This window comes from Ambystoma mexicanum, chromosome 11 (assembly GCF_040938575.1).
Source record: "Ambystoma mexicanum isolate Mex_15411 chromosome 11, UKY_AmexF1_1, whole genome shotgun sequence".
Lineage (NCBI taxonomy): Eukaryota > Metazoa > Chordata > Amphibia > Caudata > Ambystomatidae > Ambystoma > Ambystoma mexicanum.
The window spans coordinates 1,266,034,839-1,266,058,219 of NC_090934.1; the positions used below are offsets into that span (position 1 = coordinate 1,266,034,839).

General features: G+C 50.4%; 1 protein-coding gene across 2 annotated transcripts in view; it reads left to right on the forward strand.

Moving 5' to 3' along the window:
* Positions 1–23,381, forward strand: part of LOC138504310 (dual oxidase 1-like) — a 1,064,761-nt gene that overhangs the window by 692,020 nt on the left and 349,360 nt on the right. For both annotated transcript variants that reach the window (XM_069624719.1, XM_069624718.1), the window contains exons 11-12: positions 1,327–1,429; positions 2,043–2,215. In XM_069624719.1, coding sequence (XP_069480820.1) covers positions 1,327–1,429; positions 2,043–2,215 — 276 coding nt within the window. The remainder of the gene's footprint in view (positions 1–1,326; positions 1,430–2,042; positions 2,216–23,381) is intronic.

Consider the following 23,381-nt stretch of genomic DNA (forward strand, 5'->3'; position numbering starts at 1 on the left):
CAGCTGCAACATGGGCATCAATGCATACATTCATCAAACATTACTGCTTAGATGCCTCATCCTCAAATGAGGGACTTTTTGCCAGAGCAGTACTTCACTCTGAACATGAAAACAAAAACTAGCACTCCCACCTCCAAATTGGTCACTGCTATGGGAATCTATCACAAGATGAGGAATACGTGGGAGGACACAATCCATTTGAATGAACAAGTTACTTACCAACTGTAACGTTCTTTCGACTGGATGTTCCTCCCACGTATTCCTCATCGACCCTCCCAGCCTACCCCTCAGTATAGTTTACATTCTCTTACAATTTCCTCTCACGATGGGCCTATCAGTCACAGCATACGCCTAGATGTTCCACAAGTATTTCCTCGAAAAAACAGAACTGAAGCCAACGGGCGCGGCTCGAGCCATTTATACCATCGGTGACGTCAACACGGTACGGAGCCCGTCGAGGGACATTCGACGCCATGACCTCGAGCACAGCGCCCTCTGCCGAAAAAACTTTTCCGATGCAGTGAAGCTGGTATACCAAATTATCACAAGATGAGGAATACGTGGGAGAAACATGCAGTCGAAAGAACGTTACAGTTGGTTCTTCTCAAATCTGGCAAAACTATGTCCACGAAATTTGTAGTGTGAACTAGATCCGGTAAGAAATGCATGTGTTTGAAATTTGGTGAATATTGCTTCTGCCAATTTTCAGAAATATGGCATGAAAAAATGCTGCAATGCAAAGTATACCAAAAACACGTTTTCTTTAACCTTTTACCTTCCTTACAACTTTTGAATACCTTCACCAAAGGTCACCAAACTTCACATGTAACCTAAAACATATGACAACTTTTCTTGCAACCTTTGGTCAAAGATTACAAAACTTGCAAGGATGTCGAATTCAACCTTAACTATAGTACGAAGACCGTGGCAGTATATATTTGATATATACTCTTTCGTTGTACGGGCATTTCGCACTAATGATGGATTGGAGAATGTTATATTGTTTTCCAATATATATGTTCAATACTCAAGTAATATATAATGATTCTTTAGTAGATACTGCCCAAAAATATCAAATTGTTTGGGTAGTTGAATCCTTAAGCAAAACGCTTATCTTAATGGATTCAGATGCTCAGACTAGGACTAGTTGAGTCCGCTTCACTGGGCATTCCTTCTGATCTTTGGGTTGTACAGAATTTCCTGCAACAAGCACATTAACTTCCAAGTCATTAATGGTACTGATAACCTCCCTTATTTTTCAAAGAATTATAAAAAGTAGTACATATGCTTTGCTTCATGTCAGCTGTGTTCTTTTCTTTACTTTAGAATCCAAATCTGCGCAATTCCACGGACACGGATGACCTGCTGCTGGGCATGGCCTCTCAGATTGCGGAAATGGAAGATCGTATAGTGGTGGAAGACCTCAGAGGTAACCCTTCCGAAGCCCTACCGGAGGTTGAATTAGTCCATGGAACCTGGGATTTACTAGGGGGGAGAAAAAGGGAGCGGAGAAAGGACAAGAGGTGGAAAAGGGACTGGTGAGAAAAATGTAGACTCAAGGGAGGGAGGATGTGGAGGAGCAATTGTAGGAGACACAAAAAGGGTAATAAAAATAAAACAAATGATGAAGAAGGGTCCATTTTTAGCATTAGACGTGTAGCAAGGGCATATTGTGCACCACTGTTGTCTGGATCAGATTTAATTCATGGGGTTTTGGCATTGAGACATTGCTCTGGTTCCGGTAAGCTCAGCTCATGTTGAAACTGTGGTGATAGTGATCAGGTTGCTTTATGTGGGTGATGTTCAGAGACATCCTTTCAGCCTGCAAGACTGTAATCACGAGGAGGCAATCACTGTGCTGGCCAGCAAGTAGTATGAAGTTCAGAAGAGGGTGTTGGAAGTGTCTGGATGAGGATAAAGACTGCAACCTGCAGAACAGTTAATAACGTGGTACCATAAAAAAGGTGCAGTTGTACATTATATCTTTCCATTTAATGGAGACTTGTACCATTAACTATTTTTTTTTTTGTTGTATTTGGCAGACTTTTGGTACGGACCCTTTCAATATTCCCGCACAGACTACATAGCTTGCCGCATCCAACGAGGGCGCGACCTCGGGCTTTGCTGCTATAACAAGGCCAGGGAGTTCTTTGGACTGAACGTCACCACCGACTGGAAGGACATCAACCCAGCGCTGTATCAGAACCAGTCAAAGGTCAGAGATAGCCTATCACAGCTCTTAGCTAAAGGAACATCACCTTCCTGTAGCCCACCTAACATTTAGTTTGTTTTTATTTAATGCTTACAATTTCAGGCATGGTGGAGGAATCCTGCTCTACAAACAGGAGCAAATCTTGGTCGCATTCCACAGTAAAAAGAATAGTCTTACTCCATTTCTTAAATAGGGATTCAAAAATCTGGAAAGGGGGCGCTGCTGCGCAACAAGATGGCCGCGTAGCCGACGAGCTCCGCTCCGGCATGAATCCTGGTAAACATTTTCACCCGGATCCAGGATGCGTCGAACCCCCTAAATAACTAGGCTACCTCCCGCCACATCCAGACTCCTGTGGGGGAAATCCCAGCCGAAATCGGACATTGTAAGCCTGCGAACGAGTGGAGGCCGTGATCTCGCTCGCTCGGGCCGCCGCGCGGCTCCGCGAGATATAACGCGAGAGCCGTGGGTGGGGGCCGGCCCTCTACTCCTATGCTGAGTCCCTTGGACGTGAATGGACGACCGCTGAGCTGCGGTCCGACTACGTGACGAGGAGGCGGACCCCTGTTGCGGCCCTGGAGCTGGAGAGGGCGAGCTGAGACCGCGCTGCCCTGCGGATACGTGGCCGGGCAGGCGCCGACGTGGTGATCCGTGAACCCTGGAGGGTTGTCTGATCGAGCCTTGTGCCGCTGCGTGGGAAAGCGGAGAGGCGGACATACGGAGGGACATCCTTGTACGGCCGATAATCCGCGCGGCGTCGGGGGGCCCCGGCTGACGCCCCCGCTACTCGCGGACGAGACATTCGGCTGGAGAGGGCCTGTCGTGGGGCTCTCCCTGCCCCCGCGTTGTGGGGGAAGTGCGGGGAAGACTCTCCTATAACTCACGGCGACACTGGCTGAGAAGCAACCTGTCTAGTACTCGCCTGCACATATTAAGTCACTATCCCGCATTGGAACTGGGCATCGCAATCCTTCGTGCACACTTGGGGAGACAGTATACGCCTGATAAAAGACGGCGGGCCCCTGGACGGCCGGCGGTGGATGAGCTCGGCGCCCTCGGATTCGCAGCGGGTCCTTTGCTGCTCCACGCTAGTGCCATCATACGGGCCCTGGGGGCGCAGACCCCGTACCACGTCACAACTAGGCACGAACGTCAGGTTCCTTCATACCCCCACATCATGCCTGGCAAGAACTTAAACAAGAACAGAAAGACCGGCCCTATGGATTCGTTCACCAACTCGCAGTCACCCCCTGTGAGTCCAGATGCGATGGCCCCCACCACACCCTTAGTGTCGGAGGACTCCAAGTTCGACCACCTACTCACCACCGTACAGAGCGGATTCCTGGCCATAAATGTCAAGCTTGATGATATTGTGTCCACAATTGGCTCACTGAAGACTCGAGTGGACAAGGAAAGTGCTAGGATCACCGAAGCAGAGGGAAGAATTGGTTTGAACGAGGACTCCACCCGCCAAAACACCCAGGACATCACCCTCCTGAAAGGAGAAATGGACAAACTCCGTAGCAAATGCGACGACTTGGAGTCTCGCTCTAGGCGGAACAATATCCGTATTGTCGGCCTCTCAGAATCGTTTTGTAAGGGCCCAATGGAGCTTCGGGTCGAGGACTTGCTGAAATCCCTCCTTGGGGAGGAGGCCTTTTCATCTCAATTCCTGGTGGAGAGGGCCCACCGCTCTCTCGCCCCACCGCCTAGACCCGGGGCCCCACCTCATACTGTTATAGCCAAATTGTTAAACTACAGGGACAGGGACGCTGTCCTGCGACTGGCAAGGGAAAAGGGCCCCCTGAGAATCGGAAACGATCATATCCATATTTATCCGGACTTTTCAACAGGGGTCCAGACTCAAAGAAGATCCTACGAAACAGTTAAACGTCAACTGCGACTGCGACAGGTCCCCTATGCCCTTCTATATCCTGCTAAACTCCGGATACAACATGGCGGAAGGGCGCACTTCTTCGAGACTCCAGCAGCCGCCCTCTCATATATGGAAGCCTCGATACCCCTCCTGCCGGGGGGGCGGGGGGCCGACCGTGATGGCCTGCAACAGCCGGTGTAGCTTGAACATTCACTTTATAACAAACGACCAGATAACCTGGTGGACGGGAGAACTGCCGACAGCGATGGAATCGAGGGGAGGCTGAGATGCATCTCTGCTTTCGATCCTTGAAAGCTGCCGGATGCGTTGCTACGCACGACCCCTTTCTTTGGGTTCTCCCACAAGTTAGTAATGAGAAACGGGATCATCATCAAGTTGGGTTCGATGATGTGGGAGGGGGTGGGTTATGGCGATATGGGTTGTTACCTGGTTCTAGAGGCCTATGTTCAGGCCTCAAGAGGCCCCCGTTGGGCACTCGACACAATGTTACTCTTAGTTGGTTATAGGCCACTTTTGTTTAAAATTGCACTCACTGGCTCGATCGCTGTCCCTACTCCGGGAAATATCCGCACCCCTGAATGCTATCACTACGAATACAAATGGCACAAACCACTAGAAAACCCCAGGGGCTACAATTGACACTAATGACGTGGAACATTCGAGGATTAAATAACAGAGCAAAGGCTAGTAAGGTGGGTGCATACATTAATAGACATCATCCGCAAATTGTAATGCTACAGGAAACCCACGCATTGAAGCCCACACACGAAAAAATACTTAAACAATGGGGGGACAATAGATACTACACGGAATATTCCTCTCAGAGTAGAGGGGTCATCACACTGATACACCCCTCCTTGGGGTTCTCCACCGAAAAGTGCAGGATAGATCCGCAGGGAAGATATGTAGTGGTCTGGGGCAGCTTGGCTGGGGTAAAACTCGTCTTGATAAATACATATGGCCCGAATGTCGATGATCCGGGGTTTTATACGCAGCTTCTGGCAACAATAGACCTCACAACTGACGCTTGGGTCCTCTGGGGTGGAGATTTGAACACTATTCTCGACACTACATTGGATAGATCCTCCTGTAGGCCTAGAGCTCTCACCAAAGCGGCGACTATTATACGACACGCCCTTGAAGAGTTCACCCTCTCCGATGCCTGGAGGGGTACCCATCCCACCGAAAGGAAGTACTCATTTTACTCCTCAGTGCACGATACTGAATCTAGAATAGACTATTGGTTAATCTCGTCTCCCTTGGTCAACCACACGGAACAATGTGAAATCCTTCCCCGTACGCTCTCAGACCATTCCCCGGTCACCCTGACCATACTACTCCCTGGCATAGACCGCCCAACACAGCGGTGGAAGATGTCCCCCAACATACTAAAAGACCCGAGTGTTGTGGAGGTTCTCCATTCAGACATAGAGGAATTCTTCCAGATTAACAATGGCTCCGTAGACAGCTGGGCGAAGCTATGGGAAACGTTTAAGGTGTGGGTGAGGGGCATTTTGATGTCCAAGACGACTGGTCTCCTTAAAGCAGTGAGAAACGAACTAAACACAACAGAAACTCGCTTGCAAATACTCGAAACTGAGTATAGCATGACACACGACAGGCACACCCTAGCCGACATCAGCTCACACCTCCAAACGTTTAATGACCTGGCGACCAAGGAGCAACAATACATGGCCACGCCCATCAGAGCACGCAGATATGGGGAGGGTAACAGGGCAGGTCGCCTCCTAGCCCATATGCTCCGCAATACACGCTTCCATACCCCAATTGCGAGCATCATAACAGAAGGGGGCGCAGTTGCCAGTGGCGAGAAAGAGATAAATTACGAATTCTCACGCTACTACGCCGACCTATATTCCAATCACGATAATAGTACACAAGAAGAAATACGTACATACTTGGGTGAGATCGAGCTCCCTAAATTAAACTTGGAAGATAACCAAATCCTGGAGCAGCCAATAACCTGCGATGAGATAACTGAGGCAATCAAATCGCTGGCTTCAGGTAAAACTCCGGGCCCGGATGGAATAGGTGCTGAGCTATACAAATCCTTCTCAATGATCCTAGCACCTGTCCTCACCCGTGTATGGGAGGAGGCCATCGAGGTTGGCTCGCTCCCAGAATCATTGACGGAGGCTGTTATTACAGTACTCCTAAAACCTAGACGACCAGCCCATGATCGCTCCTCCTATCGTCCCCTGTCGTTGATAAACACGGATGCCAAAGTTTATGCAAAAGTTCTTGCCAATAGATTGCTTCCTAAGATGGCTACTCTGGTACATCCCGACCAATGTGGATTCATACCAACTAGATCCACGGCACTAAATCTGCGTAGACTGTTTTGCATTCTAGCACAAATTAAACCACAAGCGCAGGCGGTAGCAATATCCCTAGATGCAGAAAAAGCATTCGATTCAGTTTCTTGGATGTATATGTTTGAGGTTCTCCACAAATTTGGATTCGGCCCGTACTTAATCAGCTGTATCAGGCTCCTGTATTCGTCACCCAAGGCCAGGGTATTGACCAACCGAACACTGTCTAACCAAATCTCATTACATAGGGGGACAAGACAGGGATGTCCCTTTTCCCCCATACTATTCGCCCTAACAATTGAACCGGTGGCGGCTGCAGTTAGGGCAGAACAGGAATCCCGAGGTATATATATGTCGGGGGCGTACCAAGCTATCTCATTGTACGCTGACGACGCCCTGCTATATGTGCGCGAACCCGAGAAGAACATGCTTCCTATACTGGACGTAATAAATGACTTCACCCTACATTCGGGTTACAAAGTCAATAAGACCAAATCCGAAATTTTTCCATTGACCAATGCAACCACTTGTCCCACAAACACATATGGCCTCGCATGGGCTCCTAAACATATACGATACTTGGGAATACGGGTCTCCCGTGACAGCACCTCTCTATATATAGATAATCATGAGAATACCCTACAGGCCATACATTCAAAACTCCAGATTTGGGCTAAGCTCCCTATATCCCTGGCTGGCCGTATAGCGGTGCTCAAGATGGCCGTGTTGCCTAAGCTCCTTTACGTCTTCTGTAACGTCCCCATCTGGCCGGGCAAACCATTCTTCGACAACCTCCGATCCATGGCTACAACCTTCGTTTGGAATGGAGGGGCAAATAGGATAAGTTGGGCCAAATTGGTCGAACCTTATGAAAAAGGGGGCTTCGCAGCTCCCGATTTCGAACTGTATTATCAAGTAGCGCAAGCCCACAACGTGAAATACTGGCAAGACCCCTTGGACACCACACCACACGTGTCCATAGAGCGCCACTCAGTTCGCCCAACCGAACTGCGTTCAATCATCTACTCAAAAAAATATAGAGATGACTGTAAATTTGACCCAACCTCCTGTACGACCGCAGCATGGACTGCAATCAGTAAACGACTAGGCATAGATGACCCCTACGACTCACAGGCCCCGCTTTGGAATTTCCCAGGCATTGCACCCACATATGATATTGATATTCAAAAAAGTTGGCTCCCAGAATATGATTTCACAATGAAAACCATGTTCCCAAACGGTAAATTTGTGACCCCCGAAGATTTCGCAGAATCAGTTGGTGAGACTCCCCTAAAAATGTTGCAGTTCCACAGAATGAAGGCAGCGTTCAAGAAGCGCTGGCCCACATTTCCAGATGAACCTCCAGAGCACGCATGTTACCAATCTTTGCACTTCCAAACTGGCACGGGGGTGTCCAAACTGTATACTTTGGTCCAGACGCATACGGACACATTGAATACCATTAAGTCATCCTGGGAAAAAGACATGGGCACTGTTATTGAAACAGGGAAATGGACCAGATACTGTCTCCTATCCAAAAAGGTGTCATTAAATGCGGGCTTGAGACTAATACAGTTCAAAATCCTGAATAAACTACATTTCACCCCGGCAAGGATGGCGAAGTGCTACGCTAATGTGCCTGATACCTGCCCAAAATGCCACGCCCCTGGCGCAGACTCCTTCCATATGTACTGGGATTGTCCTTTTATAGCAGAATTCTGGAGTGAAGTGGCAAATACCCTAGAATACATCACACAAATCCCCGCAAACCTAAACCCCCCGAAATACCTTTTTGGTGACATAGGTAAGGTCTCGGAAAAAATTAGGAGATTGTTCAATGTTGCCTGTGCAGTCGCAAAGAAATGCATCCTACAAAAATGGAAAAGTACACAGGCCCCAACACTGGAACAATTTTTCTCTACACTGGTATACGTAAATGAATGTGAAGAAAAGTATGTGGGACTGCTGCCCGCTCCATGTAAGCCGAAAGACATTTGGGCACCGCTCAGGTCGTATCTAGCCGAGGATTCCTTGGATACAGACAGCTCTGAAAATAATAGTGTAAATGAACTATAATGTTTTTTCAACCCCGAGTGATGCTTTATCTCCCCTTATGCATACTCCTACTTGTTTGTGCCTATGACGTTGTATGTCTCCAATGTAATATTAATCAGGAACAATTGTTGTAAATGTGGATATACGTAATATGTTGTAAAGAATATATAAGTTTCACAGTGAAGTAGCCGTGATGTGCAACCAAAAATAAAGTTTTTTAAAAAAAAAAAAAATAGGGATTCAAAAATCTACCCCATAAAAAACAGCAAACTATTATTGTATGTGCCTGCAAACAGTGTGATATTGCATGTCATTTTCTGCTGAGTAAAGAGAGATGAATGTACTGTGAGTGCTGCAATCAAGGCGAACGAGCTAATGCAAGCCCTTCCTGCACCCCGCACTGCAATTCAAGCAATATTATCCAGCATATGGCGCTGCAGATGTTTTGCACATTTTACGGAATTTCTTCATTTCCTTACATATATTTAATGTCCTCCCTCGTACCCTACTGCACAGGTATGGTGGTGCTAGTGGTCCTTTGGTGTGGCAAACCTTCTCATGCCTTTTGTGGAATATTTTGCATTGTACAGTACATTTTTAGTTTGGGCTATTGGGTGGCGCTTGTGCCACGTATAAACCGAGACTATTGCGTTAGAGTGCAGATAGTGAGAAATGCCATATGTTATGTCATGCTATGGTACATTTGTATAGCACCTTATGTACCATTGGCATGATCTGAAAGTGCTGTGGGTTGAACGCCCTTGGGTACCGTGGTCCATATCAGTGGAGAGAATAGTGTATCATATAGTGCTTGGGTGCACTTGTTATGTGTGCAGCCAGAGTGGTTTGCGTGGGTTGGCTGCATTCTAATGCTATGTGTGACATGGTGGATGTGAGAGATCAGTGTAATGTGCGCAGCAAGGAGTGTGGTCTCTGAGTCTGCATTCTTGCTGCCGTGGGGCATGTTTAAGAGATTATGTGTGCTGCTAGGCCGATTTCTTCGTTGGGTGTAGCTGTGTTCTACTGTTTGTTTATGTAAAGTGGAGAGGGAGCACATTGGTAGGAATGTGTGTCTGTGGTTATCGGTGGGTGGCCCCCCTTTTTGGGATGCATTCGGAGCTCAGTGCGCCGGCTGTGTCTGTGCTGGTGGTTTGTGGTAGTGGATTACAGAGAGAGGTAACTGGCCAGTGAGGTATGTTGTATTATCTTGGCCGGGCGGTCATTTCCCAGATGCTTTGGAGTGGGACTCGGAGGGCCCATTTTCCAGGTCCCTGGTTGAATTTTAAGCTGGGTTGCACAGCGCTTCCTGGATTATTGCATGATTCTCAGGAGAGTCTAGCCAAACATAGTTGCATCTGTGCCCCCGGTGCAGGGTTCTAGGTTCTTATTCCTAGGTAGGCAGGTGTCACCTCTCTTGATCATGTAGCACCAGCCCGCAGCTGCATAGGCTGGAAATCATTGGTCTATAGGCCGAATTCCATGCCCTGACCATTCCTGCTTTCCCGGGTGAAGTAGTTAACTAATTGGTTAGCTGTCTTCGGTGGCTCTTCTGTTGTTTTTTTTTCTTCGTGTTAGTGTTGATTCTCTCAGAACTTTGGCCATTAGGGGATTATGGCCTTAGGCGGACCCTTTCACGGATTTGGGAAAAGCCATGTTTTTAATGCTTTGCGGAAGGCCATGTAGTCCTGGTTGCGTCGAATATCAGAGGTTGGTGCCAAGGTAGAGTAGGATGACCCTCCAAGTCTGGCTGAATTGGAGGTTGGGATCATTAGTAGGAGGGCTGTGCTTGACCTTAGGGTGCGTGTTGGGTGGTAATGCATAATCTTTTCTTGGAGGTATGACTAGCCAACCTTGTGCACTGCTCGATGGGTAATGCACAGGATTTTGAACGTGGCCCTTTGTCCAATAGGTAGCCAGTGCAAGGTGCAGAGAGCAGGCGAGATGTGGTCCCTTCAGCCCAGTGCAATGAGGAGTTTAGCAGCTGCGTTTTGGAGTCTTTGGAGTTTGTTAAGTTGGTAGGTCGGAGCACCCAGGTACATGGAGTTTGCGTAGTCCAGTCTGGACATGACAACTGACATAATAGAGGCCAGTCTGTTCGGGAAGGTGAGACAAGGGAAGATGCGTCTTAGAAGCCTGAGGTGGTAGTGACAGGATATGGATACATCATTGATCTGGTGGGACAGGGTTAGGCCCGAGTCCAGTGTGCAGCCAAGGATTTTGACTGTGTTGGAGGAAGGGGGGGGGGGGTGGAGGGAGTGCTGAGGGAGGGAGGCCATGGGAATGAGTATGGGAGTAGAGCTGTTTTGACACATACCATGATTTCTCTTTCCCCTGGGTTGAGAAGGAGGTGGTTTCTGGACATCCATTGGTTTATATCACAAAGGCAAGCTGCTAGGGATTCTCAGGGTAATTTGGGTGTTGTCAGCATAATTGTAGCAGATGAAGTTGTGCAAGCGGATGATCCCAGTGGGGTCATGTAGAGGTTGAAAAGGAAAGAAGAGAGGCAAGCGCCCTGGGGTACTCCAGTGTTCACCGTACGAGCTGAGGAGGTAAAAGGGGGGAGGATAGTGATTTGTTTCCTGTTGTTAAGGAACGAGGCAATCCAGTTGAGTGCCAAGTCTCGGTTTCCAAGGGAGTGGAGCTGGTCGAGGAGGATTGAGTGGTTAATGGTGTCAAAGACAGCTGATGGATCAAGGAGAACCAGAGCGGCGCATTCTTCCGAGTCTGCCGCAACTTTGAGGTCGTGCCAAATCGAAATCAGTGTGGTTTCAGTTCCATGGAGAGGCCGGAAGCCAGACTCAGTGGGGACTAGTAGGTAGTTGGATTCAGTGAAAAGGTTTCGGTGAGTGAGATGTATATGTGGGGTTTGTGGAGGATGGCTACTTCGCCACCTCTGGTGGCTCTGTTGTGGGGGATGAATGTTTAGTCGGGAGGGAAAGCCTCATGTGCGACTGGTTTAAAGTCATCATTGAACCATGTTTCAGTGATGAAGATGAGATCGGGATTGTCAAAGGATAGTAGATCAAAGATGCTGTGTTTGGGCGGGGGCCCTGGAGAGCCTGAATAAAGTTGGCCACAGGTTACTCAGGCTCTGACAGAGCTGCCCATGAACCAGCAACTTTCTTCAGCTGTAAGTCGCGGACTGCACATGAAAATGACCTGCTAACAACTTGAAGGGTCCCCGGCCGTCCAACCGCAGTTTCGGTCACAAAAGACACCTGGTGCGCACTGTGTGAATGGATGGAAGTGGTGGGCCTCCCGACGAGAAACGCACGCAATCAAGCCTTGCCCCATGCTGTTTCCTACCTGCAGATGCACATACTGGCAGTGACCGCCGGTGTGGTCTATCCATCTGGTCGGAGACAGCTGCATATGCAGAGGTGAGCCAAGACACCCACACTGCTGTCACCAGGGAGAGCAGCCCTGCCACCATATTGAGGGACAACTACGGTGAGCTGTACCTGATGCCACATCCTGCCCGCAGACGCATACCCTGACATTGACCGAGTCGCTGATCCCCCCACCTGCATGGTCGCAGGCATCCTCCCACACAGAGGAGCCCCACAGGCACCTGCTCTGCGACTGCAGGCGAGACCAGCCCTGCCACCGCATTGAGGGACAGCAGCAGACATGCCCCACTGGAGTCGGGGACCACCACTGGGAGCAGGCTGCTCCCCAGGACCCCTCACCAAACAGGCTTGCCTCCACAACAAAAGCAGGGCTGGGCGGAATCCTTCCTGGGCCTCCACACAAGAGCACCACCAGACTGAACCCAAAGTGAGGATCATCGGTGGGTGGCGTGCCCACCGCGCCTCGATATATACAGTGCTGAGCATAAACCAACCTGACCCGGGAAAACATACTCAACCCGAAAGGGACAGGCCTCTTCGCCCCACAGCGCCGGCGAACCCTGGAGAGTGCCCAGTCCTGCAGAGTGAGTGCTGCACACCCGCCCTACACCACGCCACGCCATTGGGAGCATGCAGCTTGATCTGGGTCAGTGAACCCTACGCCATCCCTGGGCACCAGGCCACGGCTGATCTACCGGTGGCCAACCTGGTTGCACCACGGAGTGCTCAAACAGTAACATTACTACAGACATCAGCGCTAGATTGCTGGGTCCTACAGGAACAAGCCCAGACCAGCCTATAGATCCAAGGCCCAACTAATGCCGACTCTACTCATGGGGAAACCCTATATCTTTTTGTTTGTGAGCCCAGAGGACCCTGGCCACACACACAGGTGACCAATAGGGCTATCGGAGTGGGCAACCAGAGTGCTATGCCACATGTAAATCCGGATAAGACCACTATACCAACGGCAGACCTTGACAAAGTCAAACCGGCTCTGTGTCGCTCTACGAGACATAATGCGACAATGGACATCCCAGCACAACTACAGGCCATCCCGGCGGAAATGATAAACTTCGGCCAGCGGATGAAAGAAACCAACACCACGGTCCAGGACATAAAACGCGACCTGCAGGACATCCAAACTAGACTGAAAGCACAGGCTGAAAGGACGACCGACAACAAGCAGCTCATCAGCTCGCTCGCGGACAACCACGAGACTGCAAAGTCTGATCTCATTGGGGTCATTTGGGAGGTACAGCGTCTCAGAGCCAAGTTGGAAGACCAAGAAAACAGGTCCAGACGCAACAACCTCAGGATGCTCGGCCTCCCGAACAACGCAGAGTGCCCGGTCTTTGAAACATTTATGTACAACTTCGTGCAAGATGTGCTCGACATAGACAACCACTGTGACTATCCCATCGAGAGGATCCATCGGGCACAGGGCTCTAAACCGGCGGCAGGGGAATGTCCAAGAGTGATCACACTCCGACTGCTGAATTTTCAACATAAGATGGCTATTCTGAAGGCATACAGAACTGTCGGCCAGGTGAAAATTGGGGAAGTACCAATACGGCTATTTAACGACTGCTCAGCAGAGGTCTTCCGACGCCGGAAACGTTTTAACCCTCTTTTCGATGCGCTTAAAGGGCAAGACTACAAACACTTCCTTAAATTCCCGTTGGTATGGTGCATACAAGTTAATCGCCAATGGCACTCATTTCAAGATCCCGAAGATGCTTGGCAATTTTTGCCATGGCAAAATATAACCACAACTGACGTCCCACATGCCGCCGCTCAGGGGACTCAAGCACCTCCGTCTGCGTCATCATCTGATCAACGTTATCCCCGAAAGAAAGGCAGACGTCAAAGACCCGGGATGACCCTCAAGAGCCAGGATCACATGTGGAAGGGGCCAGTGAATTGACCTTCCTACCCACAGCTGAACAATAAGAACAGCATGTTGATCATAGAGAGATGGTAAATAGGGCGCAGGGGTCCAGAAGCTGATTCTCGGCACCGGAATACCTGGTCGGATGCGACCTGGGGTATCACTATGGGACCTGAATGGATACTGCCTGCAGCGGACTCACTAAGGGAGACATTAATATACAGGTATGTCTGTAGCTTCCGGCTCCTGCGGCCACAATGGCCCTCCTCGCTTTCAACATTACCACTACCACTGTCACGAACATTGACACTAACTCTAAGATGATTGCAGATATCGTTCAGAATGCTATGTATGGTCCGACCCCAAGCCTCCAGGAAAGCACCAGGAGTGATCTTGTATGGGTCAAGCAATCACATACCCTCCAACAGAGGGTTCTCAGAATGCATGGGAATAGGTGTGGACGAATAGGCACGTACCCAGCAGATCCATGCATATGCTATTTTTACTCATATTGAAAGAGATTGCTTTACTCTCATTGTTACAGGGGGAATGTTGCACACGAATATTATGGTTGTTGGTTTAGTTATGGGTTTGGCACTGGGTTGGGGGATATAGAGACTGAACAAAGGAATGTGCTTCATAGCCGCAACTTAAGGCAAAGGAAGGCTACGCAGCAAAATCCCCGACATCGGGGGCTAATCCCCCCTTATATGTAGATGGCTACGCTCACATTGATAACCCTTAATGTGCAGGGTCTGGGGCATCCGATCAAAAGAAGGCGGGTTTTGAATCATATGAGAGATCTCCAAGGGGGCGTCGTGTTCATCCAAGAAACCCACCTCAATGAGGCACAATCGAAAAAACTGGAATGAGGGTGGTTTGGCGCAGCGGCTCACGCACCATACCATGGTAAACAAGGGGTCTCCATACTGATCCACAGACGAATCTCATTCATGCTACAGAACACCGTCTCAGGCAAAGGGGGCAGATATGTCATCATGAAAGGACAGTTGCACCACCACTCCGCCACACTCCTCAATATATACGCCCCTACAACAGACACCCTGGCTTTCTTCACTCATACTTTCGCTGCTTGTGCACCCTACATGGGGAGACTAACATTCGTGGGTGGGGACCTCAACGTCGCGATTGATCCCACATTAGATCGCCAGAGCACGGTCATTGAGGGCCCGGGCAAATGGAAAAAATAAACCACCCTCTGCACACTTGGGTTTGAGGGATGCCTGGAGACACATGCATGGGGACCGCATGGACTACACGTTGTACTCCCATAGTCACCACAGTTACTCCAGAATAGAATATTGGCTGGCCTCAACCAATGCTCTACATATGGTAGAAGACTGCTCGATATTACCTATCACTCTCACAGATCACGACCCTGTACGGCACCAGGTGGCACTCCCAGATACTCCCCGGAAGATCCTGCTTTGGCAACTTAACATGCGAGCATTAACATACCCAGAATTCACAGAGCACATCAAAACAGACATGGTGGAGTTCAGGAACTCAAATCTAAATTCCTCATATGATGCATACGCCTGCTGGGACGCATTCAAGGCCTTCTGGAGGGGCCAATGCATATCCAGGTGGGCATACAAACTCAAACAATGGAAAGATAAGGAAACTCAACTCCTTACTGACATCATTGCTCTCGAGAAACTACACAATCAAACACCCGACCAACAGACGCTTACACGCATACTGTAACGCTCACCTGATTCTCGCAGAGGCGCCGGTCTTGACTGGGCGACTACCGTATCTTCAAAGGTGATGTGTAGCACCCGGTTGGCTCTTTGGGCTGGACCTCTGTGCACTGTATGCCTGACGTGTAGAGTAAGATGTCTGCAGATAGAAAATATGGGGTTAATGAACTGGGGTTATTGGGGTGTCCCTATCTCTTTCCTCTTCTCCTCTCCTGTAGACACCCAAAGGTTAACGCTTTCACCTTAGGTAAGTGAATGCCGAGCTCTCCATCTGCCTCGGGGCAGGGTGCTGTAACCAGTTTCTTCACTGGATAGGTAGCGCAGGCCTCTTGACTTCAGAGGACTGCTGTCCGTCGTTTACTGCACGAACGGTAAGTTTCGAGTCATTCAAATGTCTTTAAAGTCTTTAGTAATGATGTCTCTTGTTTTGCAGGGTTCCGGCGATGGCGGATGACGGGCTGAAGTGAGTTGAAGATGGAGCCCGTGTGATGAATAGAAGCGCCTGGAAGCACCTAAGTAAGCGCTTGTTGCCTGCTTCACTATGCGCTCTAACTGTCTTTTTATTTTGCAGGTACGAGTTCGGAGCGGCTGCAGGGTGCCGGAATACCCACTGGATTAGATGTGGAAAGGAGTCATGGCACGCGAGTATTAAAGTTCCCCAATGTCTTTAAACGCACCTTGTTTTGTCTTTCAGATGCGGGATGCAGCGCCGAAGAGTAGGTAAGCCTTTGCCTTTCAGATGCCGGAATGCTAACCTGTTCTTTCTTGTCTTTATAGGTGTTGCTGAAGACTGGATTCAGGATGGTAAGCCTTTGCCTTTCAGATGCCGGAATGCTAACCTGTTCTTTCTTGTCTTTATAGGTGTTGCTGAAGACTGGATTCAGGATGGTAAGCCTTTTTCCTTAGGCCCAGGACCGGATGCAGAAGACACGATGAGCGTTCTGCTGCAGAGGTTGCAGAATAACGCAAAGCAAGATTCATCCACCGGGTGTGGTTTAAATAGCCTCCTGTAGTGCTTAGGTGTCTCCTTCCACAGCCACGCCTAAGTAAGAAAAGAGTTCCTGGTAAGAAAAGAGTTCCTGCCTTCCAGAAGAGTTCCAGTGTTATGAATCTAGGGAGTGGCTCCAGCCCCACCCAACAGGAAAAGTAGTTCCAAACAGAAGAGGATCAGAGGCTCAACTGGCAGGCAAGTAAGCAGCATGGTCTGCTGAAGGTAAGTCCACCCAAGCATTATGAGCCCGGCGCTTCCAGCGCTGGGACTGGGCATATTTATGAGCCTGGTGCCACTGGCGCCAGGACTGGGTCCAAAAGGTCCCAATTGGGACTGGTTGGCACTCGGAACCTGGGTTATGGATCTGCTTCCAAGGGAGTTGGGAGAACCCTGACCTTTTGGAAGCAGAGATCATGACACATACGCTCAATTAGGTCAGCAATTAAAGCTATGACAACCACCAGAGTCCAAAAATCATATTCAGGCTGGTCCCAAAAACACTATCTTGAAAATGACAGACCGCTGCACTTGATGGTACTTGCCCTGAAACAATGGCAAGAGGCCCAGACGATCACCACAATTCAGGATGCGGGTGGTAACTCCATAGTGGGGATAAAGACACCCATGCCCAGTTCGCAGAATATTACGCTGACCTATATGCAGCCCCTGAAGTAATATCATATCATAAGATGCAAGCATTCCTGGGATCCATTGCTCTACCCAAGGTCACTCTAGCCCAACGGAAAGCTCTAGCCACTCCCATCTCAGCAGCAGACATAGACCGCCCCATTCATGCCCTATCACCAGGCAAGGCCTCTGGGCCAGATGGAATCCCGATAGATTTCTACAGAAGCATGGCCGATGATATTGCCCCCAAACTAGAAGAAGTCTTCGCCGAAGCAACATGTAGAGGTCGGCTGCCACAATCAATGCTGGTCGCAAACATAGTGGTATTCCACAAGAAGGGGAGACCCCCGATTAATGCAGCTCGTATCAACCTATATCACTCATAACTTGTGGCGCAAAAATCCTAGCAAAGTGTCTAGCGCAGAAAATAGAGTCAGTCCTGCCACACCTACTACACAAAGATCAAACCGGCTTCATCTATAAGAGGTACTCTGGGAATAACGTACACAGACTGCTACATATCATTGGCGGCGACTCGGAACAGGGGTACGCAATCCTTGCAGTCGACGCTGAGAAGGCTTTCGATAAGGTCCAATGAGACTTCATGTTGCTTGGCCTCACCGAGTATGGCCTCCCTCTTGCTCTTATAGACTTGATTCACCTACTATATACTGAGCCGACAGCTACAGTGACCACTCCTAGGAGACTAAGCACAGGGAGTTTCGGGCACCCCCCTCACATCCTGTCCACCCCAGACACTCAGGCGCCAGAGGAGGGCTTGAGCACTGAAGCCCGCCAAAGGCCAACGAACAAAGGGACCAAACCTGGTTTGGTGCGCAGAGACAAGTACAAGAAGGACCTTTCCTAAAAGAAATGGTGAAAAAAGATGACCGTAGTCTGTTTTACAGATCGGTCTTGGGCGCCATATTGAAAAACATGGCTGACCCGATTTTTAGCTAGCGTTGTTCGCGGTCGTAAAAAATCATGGTAGTTTGATCTAAATCACTGCCACCAGCCATTTAAAGTAGGATGAGTGTTTTGACTCAGGGGAAGCGAATGAACCCCTCCAGCACTCTATAGGAAGATAGTGTGTGCTGGGTCAGTAATTTTAAAGAGATTAGCAAAGTCAATTTAACTTTACATGCTCTGGGAGACAGCAGTCAGTCCCACAGAAGGTATTTAAACCTTGGGGAGTCTGAAAGACACCCCTGTGCCACTGCACTGAAGGTGCGGTGTGACACACAGAAAAAGATGATGCCATGGAGTTTGTGTAAAACACCATATCCAAAGAACACAAAAATTAAACACATTGAAAATGAAAAGTTCAAAGCCCCAAAATATAGCAAAAGAGCTGGAGGGCTCTAAGGTAGAGGGAATTTAGCACTGGTGTGAGAAATCTCCCTAACACCCCGCATCTCTCCCGAGGGTCCAGTATCTCCAACAGGATGATGATCGGATGGCAGGGTACCAAGTGAACTGGGCTAAATCGGAAGTACTCCCATTATGACAGGATATTCCTTGGGACCCAGGCAGGGTGGCCCCCTTTCGGTTACAACTACACCATATCACATACCTTGGCGTCAAGGTCAGTGCACATATTGGGAACCTTTGAGATCTTAACTACCCCCCCCAAACAGTGGAACAAATCCACACTGATCTGTTAAAATGGTAGACCCGGCCCCTATCTCTAATGGGCAGAATAAACGCATTAAAATGAACTCTATGCCCAAACCTATCTACCTGGCTATGATGATACCATGTAGCCCCGACTCCAAGATGTATAAAGAACTGGAAACCGCCATTTCAAGGGTATTGGGTCCTCCGACATATTCCATATCTATGACAGGTAATCACCACAGCTGTGCGGCTTCGGAAAATTTTTGGCATCTGCGTCCTGCGTCGATGACGTCGATACGCTGTCCTCGAGGGCCTCCGTCGAGCCAACGTCACCGGATGTTATAAGTAGGACGCATGACGCCCGTAGCCTCAGTTCCCTTTTTTACCGCGAACGTGTTCGCTTCGGAGATCTCGACACGTCTCGGTTGTTCTGAGCTCTGTTCTTTCGGTTCTTCGAACCTGTTCGTTGTGAAGATTTCCATGATGTCTTTGGCTTCTTCCACCCCGCGGCCAGGTTTTAAAAAGTGTCGGGACTGCGGGTCCAAGATGTCATTGACAGACTCACAAGACGCCTGCCTCTGGTGACTCAGTGTGGGCCACGACATGGATGATTGTGTTGACTGCCAATCCCTTAGATCGAAGGCCTTACGGGAGCATAAGCCAAGCCTCGGAAGTCGTGATCCATGGGGCTTTCGAATGACGATTCGAGGGCGACTCTCCGCATCATCGTCGTCAGTCCGGGGAGTCTCGGTCCCGGAGTAGGTCCCGCCATTCCTCTGCCTCTTCGAGGCACTCACGGAAGCGCTGTCACCGGTCGCCTTCCCCGTCCTCGTCCGAGGGCTCCACTCATTAGCGGGTTGCTTGTCCCAACAAGCATTCCACTCCTGCGGTATGGGCTTCATTTCGGCAGGAGATGATAGTGATTTTTCAGTCACAGGGCCCTGGTCCATCCGTGCTGTCGAAAGAAGCCGGCCGTGACCGTGCTAGAGCCGCCACTCACACGCCTTCGGGCTCGGGTGGTCGGCGCGATCATCGAGCACCTTCGAGGTCTCAATCGGACAAGGTGGATCGCTCTAGACATGCCCGCTCCAGGTCCCGGTCCTCGACGCCCTCGAGACCGTCAGAGCCTGTGAGGTCTTCGAAGAAGGCATCAACGCCTTTGTTGCCGAGGTCGTCTAGGACTCTCTCGAGGCTTCGCCTCTGAGGAAGTCGTCGACGCCATCGGCGCCCAGGCGGTCGAAGGACACGCTCGGGGCTCTGCCCTTGAGGACTGTGTCGAAGCCGTCGGTGCCACGCTCGACGTCGACGCTGATTCCATCGACGCCCTCGATGCCTTTTGAGGCTGCTTTGTCGGAGGTACCCCGTGGCACGGTGGAATCCCCTAGAAAGGCTCTGGCCAAGTCTAAGAATGTCTTTGTCCCTTTTTTCTGTGCCCACATTCCAGCCTCTGAATTATATCTCTGAGGTGGAAGAAGGGTCTGAGGAAGAAGGTATGGTTCCTGATGAGGTACCCGACGAGATTTTGTCTGGTCATAGCCAGCTTGAAGACCTACGTCAGTCGTTGCACGATGCCAGTGGTTTCGACACCTCTCCGGAGGTGGAGTTTGGTAGGCCTGAGCCTGGCACCCACGCAGAGTCCTCGTACCGGCGTCTTATGTTGAGGGTAACGGAATACTTGGGATGGTCTGCGCCACCAGTGGATTTTCTGCAGGATGACCTGACGGATATCCTTGACCAAGGTCCACCAACTCACCCAGTACTGCCATTCCGTATGGCCTTGCAGAGAAGGGTGGCAGCGGCTTGGACTGCTCCGGAGAGTCTCCCGGCAGTGAGCAAGTCTTTGCCGAAGAAAAATCGTCCAGCCAGTAGCGACCCCAGCTACTTGACTACGCACCCCACTCCGGAGAGTTTGGTGGTGCAGGCGGCTACGGCCCCAGCAAAAAAAGGCGTCGTACCCTAGCATCCCTACTGATAGGGGGTATGGCTTTGCAGGCAGCCAACTCCATGTGTGCCTTAGCACATTTCACTCATACTCCGTGGAATTGTGTCTCGTTGGCGGCTGAACACATTCCCGAAGGGGAGGAACGGGATTGCTTTCTTGCTCTTGTTCAGGATGGCAAGGATGCCATGTGTGAATCCGTTCGGTCGGGTCTGGATGTGGCAGATTGCGTCAGCCGGTTCATGGCGGTGAGCACCGTAATGCTCAGATTTGCATGGTTGTGGAAGTCAGGGTTTTCTCCTGATGTACAAGCCCGGCTCCTCGACATGCCCTTTGATGGTGAACATCTTTTTGGCAGCAAGGCTGATGAGAGCCTTGAGAGGTTGCAGACCTCCAAAGCTGCAGAAAAGTTGTTGAGCGCTGCAGTTCGCCAACCTCCACCTTTTCATCCTAGGGGACAACAATGGAGGGGAGGTTCCCTTCGATATTACTCATCTTTTAGTAGATCGAAGGGAGCTGCAAGTCAAAGGGGCAACCGTCGGAGTACCAGAGGTGGAAAACAAGGTACTCGAGGTGCCAAGGCCACTCGGGCAGTTGCTTCTTTACCCTCAGGCAATGCCGCAGCCGCTTCAGCTCAGTCATGAGGCCATGTCCCATGGTTCGCCGGTTGGGGGAAGGCTGGTGCAGAATCTTGTAGAATGGCGTGCCATTACTTCAGATGTGTGGGTTCTGGAGATCATAGCCCACGGCTACTGTCTTTATTTCCGGCAGAGGCCTCATGACAATCCACCATAGAATCTCTCTTTGAAGAGTCCGGATCTGCTCCTTGTGCAGGAAATACAATCCCTGCTGGAAAAAGGCGCGATAGAACTGGTGCATGTTGCGGAGAGGAACAAGGTATGGTATTCCCCTTATTTTTTGATTTCCAAGAAGGACAGGGGATTGAGACCCATCATGGACTTATGCGGTTTGAAAAAGCTCCTCAGGAAGGACAAGTTCAAGATGGTGACTCTTTCTCAAGTCCTCCAGGCCCTTCAGCTACAGGACTGGTTGGTGTCTCTCTACCTCAAGGATGCTTACTTTCATGTGCCGATCCATCCCAAGCATAAGAGGTACCTGAGGTTTGCGGGTTGGCAACTCGCACTTTCAGTTTCGGGTCCTGCAGTTCAGATTGACCTCCGACCCGAGGGTCTTCACCAAGCTCATGGTGGTGGCAGCGTATCTCAGGAAAGGGGGGATTCACGTCTACCCCTACCTGGACGATTGGTTGATCAGGGCGCGCTCTCCAGAGAAAGTCCTGGATCATCTGTCCGTCACCTGCCACTCCCTTCACAAGCTGGGCTTCTCCCTCAACTTAAAGAAGTCCCACTTGACGCCAACTCAGCGGCTCTGGTACATCGGAGCAGTAGTCGACACGTCCCTGGGGCAGTGTTTCCCTCCCCAGGTGAGGGCTCATCACATTCAGCAGATGGTGCACAAGTTTCAACTTGCCCAGAGTCTCCCGGCGTTTGAGTTCCTGAGGTTGCTCGGCCTCATGGCATCCTTCATTCTTCTGGTGCCAGAGACCAGGTTGCAGATGAGATCTCTGCAATGGGCTCTCAAGATGCAGTGGTCACAGTCCTCTGGCAGGATGTTGGACCCCGTTCAGGTGCCGCCCTCGGTCGCCCAGGACCTTCTGTGGTGGGCCGTCGAAGGCAATCTGATGAGGGAGTCTCCATTTTGGCTACCCTGGCCAGAGGTGACGATCGTGACAGACGCATCCCTCACGGGATGGGGAGCTCATGCCAACAAGTTGACAGTCAGCGGTCGTTGGGCTCCGTCAGAGTCCAGACTCCATATCAATCTGTTGGAGCTGCGGGCCGTCAGGCTTGCCCTGAAGGCTTTTCTGCCGACTGTGCGAGGGAATAATGTCCTGATCATGACAGACAATAGAGTGGCCATGCACTACCTCAACAAAAAGGGGGGGCAGGGTAACTCCCTGTCCCTTGTGCAGGGAGGCGATGCAGCTCTGGTTCTGGGCCATTCAGCAGGAAATTTCGATCTCGGCAGTTCATCTGGCCGGAGATGAAAACGAGATGGCGGACGCTCTGAGCAGGCAGAGCGCGATCTTTCACGAGTGGGAACTGGCTCAGGAGATTCTCGTGGAGATCTTCGCCCTTTGGGGGACCCCACAAGTGGATCTCTTCGCCTCCAGTGTCAACCGGAAGTGCGAAAGGTTCTGCTAATGGGAATTTCCTCCAAGAGGAGCCTTAGGAGACGCGTTCGTGGTGGAGTGGTCCTTCCCACTGCTGTACGCGTTTCCTCCAGCCCCCGTCATCCTGCAAGTGCTGCGGAGGTTACGGAGGTTTGGTTCCCAGATGATCCTCATTGCTCCGACATGGGCCCGGAGAGCGTGGTACCCGGGCCTTCTTGACTTGTCCATCTGCCCTCCACGCCGTCTTCCCTACCGAGACGATCTGCTCTCACGGGAGGGGGGTCAGGTTCTCCATCCAGAGGTCAGATGCCTCAACCTTCACGCTTGGCTTCTGAAAGGTTGAGGTATAAGGATTGGGACCTCCCTGAAGACGTGATGGAGGCGTTGCTTTCGGCCAGACGGCCTGCAACAAGGTCCCTGTACCGTTGCAGTTGGAGAAAGTTCTGCGACTGGTGCAGGGTTAAGAATGTAGATCCTTTTTCATGTGACATTCCTGTGGTTCTGTCTTTTTTGCTTTCTTTAGCCCACAAGGGCCTGCAAGTGGGTACCAT